This window comes from Nothoprocta perdicaria, unplaced genomic scaffold, assembly GCF_003342845.1.
Source record: "Nothoprocta perdicaria isolate Ctin4 unplaced genomic scaffold, notPer1 scaffold_160, whole genome shotgun sequence".
In the NCBI taxonomy this organism is placed as follows: domain Eukaryota; kingdom Metazoa; phylum Chordata; class Aves; order Tinamiformes; family Tinamidae; genus Nothoprocta; species Nothoprocta perdicaria.
Genome location: NW_020454761.1, coordinates 1,217,794 through 1,237,798, shown reverse-complemented (window position 1 = coordinate 1,237,798; position 20,005 = coordinate 1,217,794). Strand labels below are relative to the sequence as shown.

Sequence of the window (20,005 nt, the reverse complement as noted above, 5' to 3'; positions counted from 1 at the left end):
AAGCCAGAATTTAGACCCAAACCTCTAGAGTCTACTTATCCTGTCCTTGAGTCTATTTATCCTACCTACCAGAATGCATAATTTCTCTCAACAATACAGCACAACCCTGATGCAGCTGACAAAGACCCTCTATGGCAAAGAGCTGCATAGCTCTACTAAACAGTGATAAAAGGAATTTTTGTAAAAACTGTTAATTCATATAATTTGAAAATTTCCATGGGAATGACCTACTTCAGATAAAAATGTTCAGAAAGAATTAATTTTTCAGGTCTAGAATAAAATTTTGATTCAAAATGAATGAGAGCCACCCCTAAGATAATCTCATAATTACAAATCTCATATACACTGTATTTCCCAATAAATATTTCATAGTTAGGCATTTTTCACTGAATCTTAAAACTCAAAATTAGTGGCTACAAGGTTAGCAGAAAAGGGCTTCAGCTTGATTCTCTACACAAGTTTATTTGTATCCTGTGTTTAGTGTCCCATAGCTTCAGAAGGGAATTTTTAAGCTGATGCATTTCAAATCATTTTCCAGCTGTTAATGTTGGGTATTACTTGTGACATAGGAACAAGAGGTCAAAAGAAGCCTCCTAGAAAGAAAAACCCAAATAATCAACCAAGCAAACAAACAAAAGCACCACAAGTCCTTGTCTGGCAGCAAAATACAGGTTCATGCACGTTGATAGGAAGCAGACACAATGATATGTCAGCTGGATACAGCACTGCCCTTTGCTGAGTGTTTTGCAGGATAGCTATCTGACTGCTGCACACACATATACACCCTATTCTAGGGGACATCAGCTGCTCCTACAGTGTGTTTTTGCTTCTAGTGCCATTAACACGTTCTTGCAAAACCTGAGCCTTGTTTGAGATAACCTCTAATTATCACCAAGTTTAGTATGTTTTATTGTCAACTATTTTCCTTAGTTTCCAATCATGTGCACTAGCAGGGTCAAAATTAAACAGAAAAGAAATAATTATGTAGAAGCAGCAATACCTATAGATTAGCTATAACCTCAAGAACACTAGCATTTAAAATAGCAACAAAGAGCAACATGGTTAAGCCACCCCTTCCAGACCACACAGCCCAGTCAGGATAGCTCTGTTTGCACTGGGTCTAAGTTCACTCCAGGGCCCTGGGCCAAGGCCCAGCAAATCCACCAGCACCCCGAGCTTGTCCTGCCCACAGCGTCGTTTTCCTTTTTCCTATTCCCACTTGAGAATGGTCAATTGGTACAGTCCTGGCCATCTGATACCAAGACTAAATATGAGACAAAGCAGGAAAATTTCAACAAGACTCTAGATTTCTCCTCTTTCCTCCCTTCCCAAGACAAGCAGTGGCAATGGTGACCAGAAGCCTGACTTGATGACCATTGACAGTAAACTTCAGGACACTATTTACCAAACACTCTAGGTAATTTGAAGGTTGCAACTAGGCAAATGGAAGAGGACTAGGCAACTAGAAGATATCAGGCAATCCTTTTATTTCCCTTTATTTAATAGAACATAGAATCCTTAAGATTGGAAGGGACCTTTAGAGATCATCTAGTCTGATCCCCTGCTCCAACAGGGAAACCTAGAGCACGTGGCACAGGGCTGCATCCAAGTGAGTTTTAAAGATCTCCAGAGGAGACTCCACAACCTCCCTGGGCAGCCTGTTCCAGAGCTCTGTCACCCTCACTGTCAAGAATTTTTTCCTTAAGTTTCTGTGATTCTCTTGGTGATTCAGTGTGTGGCCGTTTCGTCTAGTTCTGTCAGTGGCCACCACTGAAAAGAGGCCACCCCCTCCTCCTCACTGCCTCCCTGGAGGTATTTATACACGCTGATCAGGTCCCCCCTCAGCCTTCTCTTCTCCAGGCTGAACAGACCCAGCTCTCTCAGCCTTTGCTCATAGGGCAGATGTTCCAGGCCCCTGATCATCCTCGTAGCCCTGCGCTGGACTCTCTTCAGCAGCTCCACATCCCTCTTGTCCTGGGGAGCCCAGAACTGGACGCAATCTCCAGGTGTGGCCTCACCAGGGCTGTGTATAGGGGGATGATCACCTCTCTCGACCTGCTGGAGATGCTCTTCTTAATGCACCCCAGGATCCYGTTGGCCTTCTTGGCCACCAGGGCACACTGCTGCCTCATGGTCAACTTGTCGTCCACCATGACACCCAGGTCCCTCTCTGCGGGGCTGCTCTCCAGAAAGTCATTCTGGTGTCCGGGGTTACTCCTTCCCAGGTGCAGGACCCTGCACTTGCCCTTGTTGAACTTCATGAGATTTCCCACCGCCCAGTTGTCCAGTCTATCCAAGTCCCCCTGGATGGCGGCACCATCCTCAGGGCTATCACCTACTCCTCCCAGTCTGGTGTCATCAGCAAACTTGCTGAGGGGGCATCCGTCCCTTCATCCAGATCATTGATAAATAAATTGAACAGGACTGGACTGAGGACTAACCCCTGGGGGACACYGCTAACTAGAGACTTCTGACCGGACTCAGTGCCAGTGATCACCAACCTCTGAGCTCTGCCAATTCTCAGCCCACCTCACCGTCCACTCATCTATCCCTCACCTCCAGAGCTTGCCCAGAAGGATTTTGTGAGGGACAGTGTCAAAAACCTTGCTGTTTACCATCATATACCTACATATACCTATGCTGTATTTACCATCATACAAGGATTGTTGGCATACTAATCTTAAAATAGTTCTCTAACTATTGATAGAAATAAACTACTTATTAGTAAGAGTAATTTGTAAGAGTACTCTTTCTTATTAGTAAGAGTAATGGCCACAAGCTGAAGCACAGGAAGTTCCGTCTCCAGGTGAGGAGGAACTTCTTTCCTGTGAGGGTGACAGAGCAGTGGAACAGGCTGCCCAAGGAGGTCGTGGAGTCTCCTTCTCTGGAGGTCTTCAAAACCCGCCTGGATGCCACCCTGTGCCACATGCTCTAGGTGTGCCTACCTGAGCGGGAAGGTTGGACTAGATGATCTCTAGAGGTCCCTTCCAACCTTGAATATTCTGTGATTCTGTAATTTCCTACTAGCTTTTAAGGCTAAGCTCGACGGAACAGAAACACAGTCTCTTTGAAAGCAAAACTGTTGCTAGCTCTACATAATTGATCCTCAAGTTAAAAGCACTACGAAGTACATGAAGTAGTTTCTCAATTTCTTTAGGGCTTTAGGGAACATTATGAGAAGACAGATAAAAATACAATTGAAGCTCTACTGTTGATTTTTTTCTTTGCTTGAAGAAAAGACCTTAAAAACTTCCTTCAGAGATACCAAAAGCTTTGCAGATTTGGATATACTAACTAAACCATGTAGATTTCTAATTTCACGATGTTTTCACTTGGAAATAAGATTTTGCTTTTTGGGGGGAGGATGGGTGCTAAGAGAGAAAAAAAAAAGGAAAGGGGGTGCCATCTGAACATTTCTTTCCATAGTATGGTTTGCCCTCTCTCTATATATATAACTTTCCTAACAATGATTCTTTAGAATATTCATGATGACATAACACTTCTTTAACACTGAGAAATGCAAAAGTATGTTTATCATGACCCCAAATGCAGGAAGAGAATATAGAAAGCAGGTTGCTCTCTCACAAGCAAAGTACTGCAATGGTAGTGCATAAGCTTTCATGTCCCTGAAGTCCCTTTAATTAAGAATCAGTATTGTAATTTAATCTATTTTTAAAGGGCCAGGTTAGCTATTTTCCACCCTTACAGCTGCAGAACCACAGGCTCTGTGTTGGCTTTCAGCCTCATTCCCCTCACTGCATTGCAGGAACTAAATGAAATTACCTCTTTCGCTATAAGTGATCAAGATCTTTATTTATTTTAAAGAAAAATAAATAAAAAGCAATATTCTTGGAAAAATGGGTCAGTTCTGAGCCATGGACAAGTCCAAATGAACTGTTGGCACTGAAACCAACAACAGCTGTAAATCTTCAAAATTAACTGCTTCCCAACTTCAAAGACAAGATGCAGAGAGTATCATCTCATGCGTATTAATGCAACATCTGCAGCACTGAACCTAGAAGGGAGCACTTGCATGGATCTGCCTAGGTGATGGGCATTTGGATTTGCTTCATAGAGACTGAGAAAGTTTGCGAACATGGACAGTCCAGGTAAAATACAAAAGCTGCCTCTTCATTCAGCCTTCTTTGAAAAAGAAATTAAAGCAAATTCATCAACTTTCATTTGTAGAGGTGAACTGAAAAAGACAGAGAGCTAGGGCAGCTGGATGAGCTGTGTTGTTTTCTTGTTTCCTTTGGAGTGTCACAGAACAGTAGTTGGCCAACACCTGTAAAACGCTATTTCTTTACAACTATATCTATTTAACCTATACTCTTCTAACTAGGGGAACTCTTTCCCTTACTTATGTCCAGTGCTTAGCACCAAGGAGCCAACCTTGGCTCTCATTTCTAGTCACTAATGTATTTATAAAAAGAAAAATAAAGATTCATTTATCTTAGGCAAGATCAAACAAGTCTGATTTTCAATTTCAATGCCAGTTCCAAAATACGACACTAAACACAGAGGGAGACAAAAGCCACCTGGAATCTGACGCAAGCCACTACTTTGCCCGCTTTGAAGTGACAGCTGATGACTGGTGCTTATGAGATGTCTTGGAGAATCCAATATCCATATATACCTGCACAGGAGATGCAATCGGAGCATTTGGAGCCAGGAAGCTTTCCTAGGTAAACTCTGGGCATGCTTTCGTTTCTTATTTGTGTTTATTCTATCCTCTCATCACTATGTTGTTGGGGCCCACTATGTTACCAAAACGATAACATAATGTAAACAAAGGATATCAAATACAACCAAAATGTTATCTATGAATTATAATAAAAATGGTATCAAATGACCAGGAAAAGCACTTCTCCCCTTCCAATACGTTCCAATGGAAGGACAGTTCTTTCCTCTCTGAGAAAAGGATGATCCCTTAGTAGACTTACAACCTCTCTAAAAAAACTGTTCATCTCTAATGGACCATAGATCCATATACAAAGAATGACTGCAAGACACAACACCTCGCAGACTGYCACTGCTCAGGAGTGCAGGCACAAATAAGAAAATCCTCAACACTTGGGAGCTTACATATTTGTGACCTCAGAGTTTAAGGCCAAATAAGGAGCCTACTGTTCTAGTAGGATCTAGTGCCAGTTGTTCAATCTAGTTGTTCTATTGTTTTGATCTCTCATGCACCACAAGCTGCCACATCTTTTCTGCTTAGCYCCAAACTGAACCCAGTGACTCGTGTTGGCCTTAAGCACCTGAACCAGAAAGCCACCTGATTTTCATCTGCAGACATCACAAAATGAGGCGCTTTACTTCCTCCRGTGGGCTGCTCACAACCTCTCCTTGTGAAAACTGTGTGATCCACTTCTGACCTGACAAGTGCCTGGGTTCTGGCATTTCCCAGACTAGGCATCTTCTTACCTCGTTCTTCATGAGACTCTAGAATTCTCCATCACACCATATTTCATGATGGAGAGGTTGCTTTAGGCTATAACTTGGCTTTTCAGTCATATATTTGTGACATGCTAATATCCATGTGTTAAGGTGTAACTTGCCAGGAGCTGTCATACTCTGACACTGTGTTGGTGACACCACTCTGTACTCTTCAGAACTTCTGAGATCCTTTCTCTGACAGTACCATCAGCACAGAAAGTCATTTTCTACTACCAGCCAGGCCACTGACACGTTCCAAACCACTATCACACCTTTTCTCCCACCGTTCTTTATACACCCGAGTGCCTCACTAAGGTATTTTTGCCCTAATGTTGTGCTGTTAGCTGATACTGTTGCTCCTCTGTCAAGATGCAAGATCATTCCAGAGTCACTGACTTCCAGGAYAGTCTCCACGGCCCAAACAGAGGATCTGTGTTTCTTGCTCATACATGGATAATTTTAAGGTCAAATGTAACATGAGTGGACTGCTCAGCAAGAATTGTAGATCACTCCATATCAGAATTTTATTGTCCTTGTTTTTTGCCCCTCCAAGCTATGGCATACCCACATTTTTTAAGAGAAAGATTTTATATGTATTTTCAGATCATAAATGAAAATGTTTGAGAAAGCATTTTTACAGTAGCAGTCCCTTCAGGACTTGGCTAGAAACATTTCCATTCAATGATGAGTCTCTATTGACAGTCTTTCCGAGAACATCTAGTTCTATTCTAATTATTGTGTTCTGTGGTACATTACGTGGCTCTTAACATAGCTATCATGACTAGGAAAAATAAAACAAATGAAAGCTGTGTGTGTCAACATAACAAGGGCTGAATCCTGTTCTCTGTGAAATCAAGTACCACTTTGGAATGTCCTTGGATGAGAGCTAGAACTGACCTAACTAAAAAAAATAAATCATAATACACTCATATTACCATTAGTACACAGGAAGCTCATTCGCAATAACCAGTAGCATCCTTCCCTCTAATTCAAGGCAGCAACCATCTTTTCCTCATAATGCGACTCACAGCAGTCAACTGAGAAAGGTTTTACTGGATTTAACTCAATTGTACTGTAAGAATTCTGAAGTATAGACAGACAGAACTAAAAAGCCGCTTACTCCAAGAAACAAAACAAAATAACTTACAATTATTTATTTCTAACAGTATTAATTTATAAGTGAGATAAACTCAATGCATGGCCTTATCTATGTATCACAATGCAAAATGCATGACACCGTGGGGTGTTGTGTGGTCGCTGAGTATCTAAAGGCATAAATGAAAGGCGATGTTTAGTTTTCATTTTGCAGCCAAGCATGAAGTGCACACCAGAAAGGCTCCCTCCCAGCACTTAAAGGAAACACATATGAAAAACAACTGATGAGAAACAACAAGGCAACTGCCTTGTGCAGAGCTGCTGAAGATGACCCTCTTCACCATCACTGATCTTAAGTGCTGGCAGCTGGACAGATAAACAGCAGTAGGAGTCAACCTCATTTTGCAACACACTCGAACAGAGATAAGGTGGAGTTTGCTGCACCACCTAAAGAAAAGGACCCCTCTAGCAGCCTATCTCCTGTTTCCTGCTCCYGGGGTGACCCAGCTTGCCCTTGGCTGCCGTGAGTAAGCACGGTGCCTGTCCCATGCCACGGTCGCCTTGCACAAGGTGCTGATGAGGAGGAGGGAGGCGCTTTGCAGGAGGGGTGGTGCAAGCAAGAAGGCACGTAGKCAACCCCTGCTGCTTTCAAGACTTGTATCACTATTTCACAACAGCAATGCTAGTGCTGTCTCAGCTGCCTCTCCAAATTTTCCCACTCTGGCGGCTGGCAACAAAGGATGTCCAAGAAGTCAGAGATGGCATGACGATGATTTGCAGCTGTCAAGGGTAAGGTCAGTTTTACTATTGCCTAATCTGACTCCCCATGGTTAACTGTTGGCAGYCCTGGTGGTTAATCTTCACCACTGAGTTAGGGAAAGTTAATAGGTAAAGAAAGGCAAACAGGTAAATAGAAAAAGTAATGGCATGTATCCCTTTAACATCTCACCAGAGGCCAGCAATAGCACTAGAAACAATATTCCAATGGCAGAGGCAGCCTATGCAGGGCTGCCAAGTACAGCCAGCAACGTTTATGATCCAGCACAGTTCAACTCAGATGAGCAACCGTATTAAAATGGAAGTGACTGTCATCACATGGCACCTCCTTGGATGCAGGGAAAGGATGTCCCTTGCATGCCGGTTACCACCGTCAGCCAGTGCTTTGGCACTCCCGTGGGTGTGCAAACCAAATGCAGATGGTTGCACCCAGAGATTCCTCAGACGGGTCACTGGCAATCGGCTTCTCCTCTCCAAACCGCACATAGTGGCACTGGGGGCACAATTTGGCCTGCAGAGCAAACCACATGGGTCTGTTCCCAGCACATACGCTGTGTCTGAGTGCACGGCCATTAAAACTAAACCCSTCTGGTGTGTTTTATGGGTAAACCCAGTCTACAAAACAAAAAAACAAACAAAGAAAAAATATATCAAGAGACAAGACGTACACTGAGGTCCTGCTCCGTTCTTGAGGTTCTCAAGGGAACTGCACATCTAAACTCATGCTTAGGAAGTTTATCTGGGTTAGCAGGCACATGGATGTCAACCCAAAGCAGATCCAGTGACTTCACATGAGCCATTTCACCTGGACACAAGCAGCTGAATTTGGCAAGTTTTACTGCCTTTTGAAAATTGACAGAAGCAGGAGTAGAGAACTGAAAGAAATACTTATTTCCTGTTCTTTACAGCAAAAAAAAAAATACATATAAACTAACATCTAGAGCACAACTTCCTGGRGAAAAGTGTTCAGCTGCATTCTCCCCCACATCAGAGTAGAATGGGCAACCCATGGGCACGGAGCCTGAGAAGCTGCCATGGGAAGGGCCAAACCCTAATGCTTCTCAGAAATAATTTTCCACTGTTCCTGTTGCATGTCCCTGAAATTCAGGAAACATATTGCTAATGATTTCCTCTAAGGTACTGCAGTTCTACAAGGCTGCAAAATGAGCATACGACCAGAGCTCTTCGTTTCAGGCTTTAATAGTTAATAAAAAACTAATAATTACAGTTCTGAAATCAATGCACATTAATCACCTGAAGGACTTTGTTCAGGAGGAGGTGAGACGGCTCAAACTAGATTCAGACAGCGATATCTGAGCAAGCTGTATCAACTTCTTTGTATGAAGGCAGTGCTTATTTTAGATTGCTTCCCTTTTAGCATGGGCTTCAGAAATCAGTTTGATATTATTATTGTGATATTACATGATAATAACTTCTTAACAATACCAGGGYTCTTGCAGAATCTTCTCACACATTTGAAGCCACTTCAGTCTTATCTTTTATAATAAGGAGGTGCTTGTACTTACTGTTCTTATGTACCTTTGCATTTATAGTAATAAGTTCTTGCATATTTGCATGAACTAACCTGTGGGTATACGCGGCAGATAAACAGCTGAACTGCTGAGCATTTTAAATAACTTGAACATTTTTGAGCGTGTGATGCAGTGCAGCTCCACCATTGGCACACCCGGCCAACCACAATTTCCTCTCTCAGAGTAATTTCCACTGAAAGGGATTCTTTCTTTTGAAATCATTAGCCACAAGGTCCTTTGCAGTTTACATTAACCCCCGCAGGTAGAATAGCTCCCATGTAAATCACCGCAGCCCCCTGTCCATTTACCGTACGTTATCTGCAGCTTGTGTTGGATCCACACCGTCTCCAGCTACATCTGGACATCCGGCTGCAGAGAAACTAATCACTCGAGAACCTAACTCCTGCAAATCAGCACAGCCCGTTATCTTGGATCCCCGCAATTTATAGTAACAGTGAATGCAGTCAAGCGCATACCAGACTCAAGGACCATAAGGATCAAGGATAGGGTTATCCACCAAACTGGGAATGGGCAAAGCCCATTTCTCCAACGACCACTGACGTGCTACTTCACAAGCACATAACATGACCACTGCAAAGTGACACCCCATATTCCCAGAGGTATCTTAAAAGCAGCCATGCTGTGCTTGCTAGATTCCTAGTAAACAGGCCTGATTCAAGAGCAAAGATTTGCCAGGCTTGATAGCAAAGAAATCAGGGGAACTGAGATTCACAGTAAGTAGCAACTTTCAAAAATACACAAGAAAGAGGTAAGCCAAAATTAAAAGATTTTTTTTCCTCTTCCCTGTAAATTCCCTTATATGTCCCAAAAGACACCATATAAATGTGTATGTTACAGCTCATGTGATCAGACACTCTCCCAAGAACTATAAACAGGAGGGCTATGAGTCATTATTGGGCTGGGATTACATGCAGTGCTTTCCCACTGACTCACCATATGGGCTGTTTGTCTGCTCCTTTGCTCTCTCCACTCCCTTCCGTCCCCCACAGWCCATACATGACCCGTTCCTGAAATTTCAGCACCAGCGCGTTGGCCTCAGACACCCCAGCTCTTGGTGCCACGTGACGACAACAAGTCTCAGGGCTGGCGCAAATGCTTCTGACACCCTTGGATGTCTGCATCCACCTCAGCAGATGTGACAGCATCTGCGCTCCCAACCACGTCTTGGACATCGCAGTTTGACATGACGCAGATCCACCGTTCCTAACAGCCTGAATGAATTTTGACCAAGGAACGTAAGAGTCAATGGCCGAGTGTGCACTTCTTCTCCAGTCCCATGTACCAGAATGATCATTTGGGACAAAATGGTGAAATGAGCGAGTTTGGGTAGTTTCCTCTTAACCCACTGCCAGGTCAGACCTAACAATGCATCTGCTGAAGTTTTCATCTTTCATTTAAAAATAAAGACACTGATARTTTATAGGCTTCGTAGTGGTAGAAGAAAAAAATGTTGAAATTGTGACTTTTAAATCTTCAAAGGCAGATTGTAAATAAAAATGCTGACATTTATTACTTTTACACAAATCACATACTGGAGTCTGACTCATGAACATTGGAGCGGGCAAATACCATGGCAATCATGTTGAAAATGAGATCATGATTCAGTAGGTGTGCAGCCTTCTCTTTTCAGCCTATTCAGTGTCTCTGTTCTACAGCAATAGAGGAATGTTCCTTTTCAGTCCATAATTAGGATATTAATGTTCCTTCGAATGCCTATGGAAATAATAAAAACACATTTCTGCCTCACTGAAAAGGCTTTTGACACATACTTGATCCCTGAAAATACTGAAGGGCATACGATGTGCTCACATGAATAAGTCAAAAGACTTCATGGTATTCATGATGGTAAAACTACAAATGCACAAAGGACTGTGATCTTAGATTTCAAGGCTGCAAATCAATTTGGAAATCCAAATTTCCTTCTGTTGACAATAAAATGATTAGGAAGAGTCGTTCATATAGATAGGAGTATGCACCAAGAAGGTTCAAGAAATCAGTGTATTTGTATTGCAAAATTAGTCATGGAGTTCCATTGGTTTGATAATTCTTGATAGGAGATGTTCTGAATACWTTTGAACTACGTTTGGAATTAACTTCATTAATTTCCCTAAGTTCTTCTAACAGTGATTTCAGATGTGCTACATGATCCTAGCACATATTTTTTTCCTATGGCGTGTATGTGGCAACTTTCAGTATTCAGAGTTAGTGTTCTGCTGTTTGTGATGCAGGACTTGTCACTTCTGCCAGTGACCACAGCAGAAAACTTCTTTCAAAGCGACAAGCTCGGAAAACGGTCACAAGAGCATTTGTACAAACAACCAAGCAGCTATATTTGTTCAGGCGTCCGACTGAAAAGCACTTACATATTCACAACACTGTTCCCCTGAGTCGCATTACAAAACCTTCACCTGCACTAAATACATCCAGACAGCAAATACGGCACGATAAATACCTTCAAAATTTACAGCCTAGTACCTTAGTCACACAGAATCAGTTCCTTTATAAACGTGGCACTAAATGCACCATTTGCRCTACTGTCATCATGATTCAGACTGATACTGCCATTTCCACTTCCTCAGCCTTTTTTTCCCCCAGCGATCTCAAGTCTGCAAACAGAACGATCATACACTGACTGCAAGCGGGAGGCTTAGGCTGTAGGCTGCAAATGACAAAGGAAGAAGCAGCTGGGCATTAAAATAAAGATAATATTATAATCCAAGATAAATTTAAAGGCAGAATTACAAAGGCTGGTTACAATTACCTTTAGAGCATTAAGCGCACCACGCTTGAGCAGCTTTATTTTATTTTGTAGCTGTGATACAGAAGTCTTTCACTCTCGTGAACAAAGTTCCACGCTACGTATCAGAGAGCTCGAGCCCTCCTAGGCAGAAGCAATTCCTTTGGTGACCCATGCAGGGAAGGGTGCCGACTTCAACTGAAATGGATGTTTTACTGATTTCAGACAAAACTGCTTGCCAGAAAGTAGAGAAAAATCAGCATAAATACAAAATAAAAGATTCTAAGAATATCTTCATTTTACTTCTTCTTAATTTCCGCACAGTATTAAATCGATCATGTGATTGCCAACATAATGTATTGCTTTACATGATTACAACTTTAGAAAAAAATCTTAAAAATCCCCTTAGCTGACCAGCAAATTCAGACTAGCTTCAAAATTGCATTTCTGAAATCGAAAGAGAAAATGGGGAAAAAGGAAGACATGTTCCTGTTAATTCTAGTATAAAAAAAAAGTGAATGAGGATCATTGCTACTCATCTGTGCTGATTTATGATCTACCAAACATCTGCAGTGGAATTTGAATTAAATCACAACAAGCAGGAACATAAAGGCGACCCACTGAAAGAGGCTCTAGTAAATAAATGTATATTTATATAACAAATATATGTGTGCCCCTCTGTGTACAGTTATATAAATAAAGCTTCCAACACCTGCAAGTAATGTTGTCTTTCAGCATTGTTCTTAAAGTAYAAGAAACCTGTTAATTCATCTTTTATCAGTAAAACTTCTATAAGGAAACCACAGCGAAGGCAGGGCAGCGTCCCCAGCCCCTGCCCTGCTGCTCGGCGTCTCGGTCATTGCCACTCTCTGCATGTGYTCAGAGCAGCTCCACCAATGCTAAAGGTCTCCTCCCTCGTTCCCTTTAAATCGTAATACATTGCAGATTTGTTTATGATTTTATTGACTTAAATAACAGGCACATAAAGCAATCGCCTTGGATTCAAGAACGCCCCAGAGAAACTTCAAAGCTAGAGGCCATTTTCTGGCACATAAGAAGAAAAAGCACCAAACAAAGCTAAACCTCTCAAGAAAACTTCAAGAGGTAACAAGCCATGGTGAGACACTCAGCTGCTGAACACAGGAACCACAAGGTAAAAGCGCTTCCCTGTGCACAAACAAAAATGCCCTTGAGATTCCCTCAGTCTGGAATTTTTCTCATCCAATAATATTACAGTGTTATTTCTCCTCCCTGTGTGTTGCCACGGTCGCTGACAATGGTGAAAACCCCCAAACTTAAGAGTTCTCCTTTTTCTTTTATCCTTTGAGAGTCATTTCTCCTTGCCAATTCTGCAGACACAGAATTAAAATATCACAGCGTCAAATATCTGTTTCTCCACATACAACATTACTGCTCATGTGGATTTCTTCCCAGCAGCTGGAAGGAAACACTGCTCTTGTCCAGACCCAAATATTCAATAGCTAAGAAATAAATAAAAATAAACAAATAAAAAAGGAAAGTTGAATAAAAGGCTTTAGAAATATAAGGGCGCAGCACTTAGCTACTACGAAAATGTAACTGGACATTAAGTTACAATAATTCAGATCTGTTCATTTATGGTAAGTCAGCCATTTTACTGTTGACCTACTTTGTATCAGCAGTAATTTGTCACAGTACATTCTCCAACTGCAACTGAAAGAAAGGTTGAAACCATACATTAAGAGCATAGTGTCAAAGCAACTGATGTTAATTACACCCTGCAGATCCTATGTTGATGAAATTGTCACTGCTAACCATTAATACAGCATTTACTGTCTAAGCCTGACTTGCTCTACCAACCCTTGAAAGCCACTGAATTAACATCCTGCTTCACAATGTTCGCTTTATGCCACGCTGGAATGTAAATGTGAAACATGTAAAAATAACCTCTGCTATTGCACCAAGATGTGTAAATATACATTCCTTTTCAGGAGAGCTATTTATCTCCACTCTATACATGTTTCATTCTTTAAACTAAAAACACCTTTAATGTTCCTCAGTCAAGTGGCAACTTCTGCCAATATAAACTATTTTTGCTAAAAAATATGGCATCAAGTAGAGGAAACTTTGGAAAATGGAGAGTGCTACTTGATTTATAGAAATGCAGAAATGAGCTTTACACAGGTACGCAGCACAGAAGCAATGCTCTTCATCTCACACACTGCTAGCCAGGGCAATAACTAGAGATCTTACTCTCAGAGCATAAGTAAGCAAGGCTAGCAAGCAGCAAGGCACCTTGTATGAATTCGGAGTCCGTGTTCAGTGACATCTGCTCAATTGGGAGGCAAAAATATTTCCAAGCACAAACTGGCCACTCTGCATTAACTGGCTTCTTTGTTTTACCCATCACTAAACTCTTCCCTAAGGTCCTGCCTCAGCTCCCTCCACTTTGTCGGGTTGCACCTTGTCCCGTTTAGGCGGGAGGCAGGGGAGAGGACAGAGCTTCAACAGCGTTTCGCCTTCAGAAACACTGCGGCCAGCTGGGAGCAGAGGCAGCACGGCCTGACCTTCTGCTCCAAGGAGAATGTCTCTCATCACGACTCAGACAGACTTTTTTGTTGTTTTTCCCTACAGAATCAATATAAAATCACAAGGATACAATAAAATGATGGTATTTTCACATCAGAGTGCTTTGCATGGGTTATTTCCTGGTTCTCAAGCAGACTGATAGAACAAATCAATTACAAGGCATGATGAGGCCTTTCATACCGATCTATCAGAAAATCCTGCAAGTAGGAAAATAGAAAATTGACATCATTAAAAATTGGATGAAAGCCTTCACATGTCTATTCAGACCCATGAATGACCTTAAGACCTACATGTGGAAAAAATCCCGGTCTGAACAACTGCTTAAGCCAGATGTCTGTCTCTGGAGTAGCCAGGAAGAGAGAGAAAGAATAGCAAAGAGCTACAAGGGCAGAGATTCTTATAGGATACATACAGTGCTATTTCCTACCAGAGCATCATTGCCAGACATAAAACACTACGAAGTAATCTCAGGTGCATAGGATCTCACCCAAGCCACAGAAGGGCAACACGCTGCAAGAACCAGAAACATTTGCTCACCCGGCATAAACTGGAAGGCAACTGTACCCTTCACAAAGACTTCCAGTGAATTGTCAACACGTTTCAGCAGAGCACAAAGCAAGTCTGAGAAAAACTGTAATAGTAAAGCTGTGCACAGCCAAGAAAAGCCCGCAGAGCAACAAAATTATTCAGTGCTCCACAAAGAAGGTCCAACTAATCGAGCTTGCACCTGGGAAGCAGGTCTCAAATACATTCTCATTTAATAAGTGTGTTAAAACATCAGCCTTGCTGGTGTCATAAAGACACCTTAAGCTAATGACAAACAATTTGCTTAGCTGTTTGTTCTATCTGCACCAAAGCAGGGGCTTGACAGCAGTTCTCTTGCTCCTTTTCTCTCAGGAGCACTCCCTGCGCCCTGCTGCCACAGGACACCAAGTATTTTTAAAATCAGACAAAGGCACATTGTGTACTCACTGGAGTATATTTAAAAACCCATCTGGAAAAAAAACACAACTGAGGCACAGGTTGTACCAATTACTAGTTACAGCTGCAGTTACAAATTATGTCATGAATGAGAGCGCCCTACCGAAAAAGGACTGACACGTTAACCGTGTCGGGAGGACGCTCGCGCCTAGCTCGGCGCCGCACACGGCGCACCGGCCTGCAGAGCGTCGCCCAGCTTATCAAAAAGAACGCGCCTACAGCTGATGCTTTCGTAACTTGCACAGCTCACATCAAAGACCAGCGTTACAGTCACCCTTCCTGCTGCTGCCCCGGCTGTGCAGCAGAAGGGACGGTCAGATCAGCAGCACCATCACACACCAAGCGCGGCTCCACTGACAGCACAGTCAACAGCAGCTAAACAGCAGCCTCACAGGCAGCCAAGCTCCATTTTTATTATTTCCATCCAGACATACTCTGTCTGGCTTATGGAGGTGAAACACAAACAGATGCATCTTTGGGCAGGGTATTCCTAAGGCTTGARTACATCTCTTGCTTAAAATCTTAAGTTGAAAGCATTGTCTTTAAAAAAATGCTTTTGTAATGAACAAAAATACGAAGCTGAACTTCAGCTCTGCTGAACAGTAATGCGCACAGAGTTTAAAGCACGCTCGTTCTGAAGCTGTTATTGCCAGACTCAGAAGATGAGCAAGCTCTTTGAAATTCACTGCTTCAGTAGCACTCATACACCATTCTACTCCAGAAGTAACGTTGCGACACAGCACTAGTGCAGATGAAAAAGAAGAACTGCTGAACACTGAAGTATTTATTTTACCATGATCTACATATATATTTGCACCGCTGAATTTTTGAAAGAACTGCTAGGGAGGAAGTGAGTAGCAAGAAAAGCAGGATGGTTTAGTCTTATGTTTTGCTTATAAATCAGCCACATAACCAATCGCAAGGCAAAGACTTGAACTGTAGATACAACACGTCACTATCACCACATSAAGGCTCATGCCTCAGAAGGACATGCCCCGGTGCCTGGCAAATCCGAACTTTAATCTATAGCTAATAAAYTCTGGGTGGCAAGTTATGATTGTTGTCTTTGTATTCCTTCACTATGATRGTGTTTGTTCCTGTAACAAGTGACCGAGTTGGGTTGGCCTTTTATTAAACGCTTTCAGTACAAAGTACATAGGAGATAAGGAACAGAAAGTTCTTAATTTTTACTCCACACTCATATCAAGTGTGAAGAAAGTGGTAAGGAATTTCTTGGGTGCCTCTAAACACTGTGCAGTATATAAATGACATTAGTGTGGTGTGTGAATCAGATCTCCACCATAATTCATTAACCTTGAACACACATAACTACGGTCTTCTCAATTTAACTTCAATCAACCTTTTAAATTTGGGAAAAAACATCTACATACCTTTTGTCGAATCCCATCTTAATGATTTCTAAAGTGAGAGTCTTGCATCTGAAGAAAGCAAAAGGCGAGCAACCTTTTTGTAGAGTGGTTAGCCTGCTCTTAAGGGTAAGGGACATTTGTCCCAGAAACTCTTACTGAGCAGGGAATCCATCAGGGAAGAACTGAGAACTCGTGAGAAAGTAGGTCAAAATTGACACTTTAGTTTTGCTATATCCTTCATCAGGGAGCCATGTGAACTTTAATCCTCTGGATTTATTCGAGTCATCTTTGGTGGATGTTTTTTCTGTACCTTTTCCTCATATCCTGGAATTATTGGCCATGGAGTAATATTTCCACATGGACTGATTTTAAAATTTTAAAATGACATGTAAAATATGGCGTTTCCCTAACCTTCCGAGGCATTTATACACAGCGAGGTCTTCATTAATCCATGTCTGCATCAAGTGTGCCYTAGCACCAGGGTGCCATTGACATTCTTATCCTTTACAGTGCCTACTTTGTATCTACTGTGAAACAAAAATAGTTTAACTGATCCTATGTAATCACGACAAGAGATTAATTAAAATGCCAAGATAGGAAACAATTTATTATAGAGAGAAGAAAAATTTCTCATCCAAAATATAGAAATCTGTACAACTTTGCCACAATCAATATACATGAACTGTACAAATTTACACCAGTTCATAATTTACCAAATAAAAGATGACTAACAAAGTTCACAAAATAGATGGTGGTTTGTGGAAAAGACTTTTACCCAATTAAGAACAAGGAAATTACAAACCAGACCTCCACTTTCTAAAAATAAGAAGTTTACTCAGTCTTAGAAAACTACAAGCTAGCAAATGTACAGATAGCTGGCTGGTGCTAACACCACAGTTCAGACAGTGTCTTTATATGGTCTTTTTAAAGCCTGTTGCCATGGCAGATTCTCATCACTTGCTACTTCTGACGCCAAAACAAAGATCTGACCATTTCCCCAGGTCATACTTACTTACTAGTTTGCCTTATGTACATTTATACATATTTGTAAGTGCTAGGTAAAAGTCTGAAAGATAAAATTTCCAGTATAYCGTGTTCATAACAATAAGTCTTGTTACTGAGCTGCCAAAAATGCTTACAATTAACAAATGTAATAGTGCAAATTTGCTCTGCAAGACCTACTGCAGAGAATCACTTTATAAATACAGATTGGAGTTGAAAGAATTGGTGTAGAAATTAAGTAAGATGTCTTGGAGAAACTGACCCTTCCTACATCTTCACTCCCTAGCAAGTTGTAATCATTTTGACTCACAGGCTATTAAATCACTGAAAGGTACTGTCCAAACTATGGCACTGTCACTTTAAAGTACACCACTCTAACGTGTGCCAGATCTTCACAGCTGTGACATGGTTTAAATTCCATAATCCATCCCCAGAGGTGCCCACCCAAAGTAAAAACCAAATTTATCCATCCATTTTAAGGTGATCCATCCACAGACTATATCTTAACCCGATACAGTCATCATATTGTAGCTTTTGGAAGGGCTAGTTCTGCCCAAGAGAAGTTCCTCCTTACAGCTTATTCTGCTGTCTACCATTTGCATGTTGGTGTTATTTTGGCTACCTCCTGCTGGTGCAGCTTCATACAGCACACAGATTGAGCCATCCTCTCCAATACGATAGGACACTTCATACGGGTCAACCCATAGAGTGAGTTCGCTTGGAAGAAGCTGGAACAGTTCCTGACTGCTCAATCCAATCCGCTGTGCTGCCTGTCCAATGAGAGGATCCATTTTATGGTTGATCCGGATACATCGGTAACCTGATCCCTTGCATGGCTTTTCTGGGAACCAGTGGTGTTTATAATGTTCTATAAAATAAAAAAAAAGATTATCCTTCTTAAATCCGTATTCAAAAAATAYGTACAGTGACCTTTGCTCTCTTACCTATTTCACAACTCATCATGTCGAAAAAACTTATTTTAGTATGAAAACACCTGAAATATCACTACTGCCTTTCTTTTTTTTTGCAGATGGTTTATGTAAGCATGGTGTCCCTTGGGAAGTACTCRTGCACAAAGTTATTGTTCCATACCACCATATTTAGAGAACAATGTTTGCCACCCAAAAGGAGTGAAATAACTTCCTGGTATTCATAAAAACAGAATAATCAAGTGATTACATACAGAGCAGAAAAGCCTAGGGAGCTCAAAGATCCATGTATTGAGAAGGAAAAAACATAATATTTTCTGCATGGTGTTAGCCCGGCTTAGTTCCTCACAAAGCTAACAAACTAGAACAGCTGGGTGAGTTTTATTTACCTACTGAAATTGTATTTCAGCACTGCTCCACTCAGGCTGTTTTTCAGGGCTGGATACCAGGGACTTGCCTTACCTTAGACCCTTTATCCTCCCTACTAAAAAACAGGGAGTTGGGCGGCTACAGGACAGCCCCCGGGGACATAGCCTTGCGTTTACAAAACCCGCGGGGCTGCACAGAAGTTTGCATTTGAGCCTAGCCGGACTTTCTGAGGGTGGCTGCTGATACCAAGTGTTTCCAGAAGAGAGAGGCATCGAGACGCCTCTTCACAGGCTCCATTTTATTAGACCAAATAATAATAATAATAATAATAAAGAAAAAAGACAGGCAGGAAGGGGAATGTGGAAGCGCCTTTTCCCCGGGGAAGCGGGCGGGAGCCCGCGCTGCTCTCAACGCTTTGTCCGCCGAGCAGAGCGGCTCCTTCGGCAGCCGAGGGGGGGGGGGGGGGTCTCTTGTTTACAGCCCCTCCCTGCCGCCCCCCACCCGCCTCACGGAGGCTGTAGCTTCGCCCCTTCCCCTCCCCCCGCCCGCGGCCGCTCCCCCCCCCGCCCTCACCCAACGGTCGCCCAACGGTCGCCGCGCCGGGCGGGCGGAGGGAGGGAGGGGGTAGCGGGGCGCCCGCGCTGCCCCTCACCTGCCAGCAGCTCCTGCAGGCTCTGGCTGAAGGTCTGCAGCTGCCGCTCGTTCATGAGCCCCTTGGTCCGCAGGAACTTGGAGATGAAGGCCACGGCCGCGGCGATCTCGCGTATCATGCTGGCCCGCGTGTACAGGGCGGGATGCATGGAGGCGGCGGCGGGCGGCAGCCAGCGCTCCGGCCCGGAGCGGCCGGGCGGCACTTGGACGGGAGCGGGGAAGCGGGGAGAGGGGAGCACGGAGCGGAGCGCGGGGCAGGCTCGGCTCTAACTGGGCGCGGGGCAGGCGGCGGAGCGCAGATCACATGCCGGGGGCGGCAGCCTGCGCCTCCTCCTCCTGCGGCAGGCGGGCGGCGGCGGCGGCAGCGCAGCCACCATCTCCTGCTGCGAGCGGCGAAGGGAGCGCGGCGCCGCGCGACGCCTCTTATAGCCGCCGCCAGCGGAAGTGGCGTCGCCGCGCCGGGGGGGCGCGCCGCCGCCAATGGGGCGATCGCACCATTGTGACGGCAAGGGGGGGAGGGGGCGGCACCCGCCG

The 20,005-nt window shown here is 43.2% G+C and overlaps 1 protein-coding gene across 1 annotated transcript; it reads right to left on the bottom strand.

Moving 5' to 3' along the window:
• Positions 1-17,320: 17,320 nt before the first annotated feature.
• On the bottom strand, positions 17,321-19,870 carry BTG1 (BTG anti-proliferation factor 1). The gene is made up of 2 exons (XM_026035515.1): positions 19,473-19,870; positions 17,321-18,390 (listed from the first exon to the last, which is right to left on the bottom strand). The coding sequence occupies exons 1-2, from the start codon at positions 19,618-19,620 to the stop codon at positions 18,026-18,028; spliced, it is 513 nt and encodes a 170-aa protein (XP_025891300.1). The 5' UTR covers positions 19,621-19,870; the 3' UTR covers positions 17,321-18,025.
• Between the last annotated feature and the right edge of the window lie 135 nt (positions 19,871-20,005).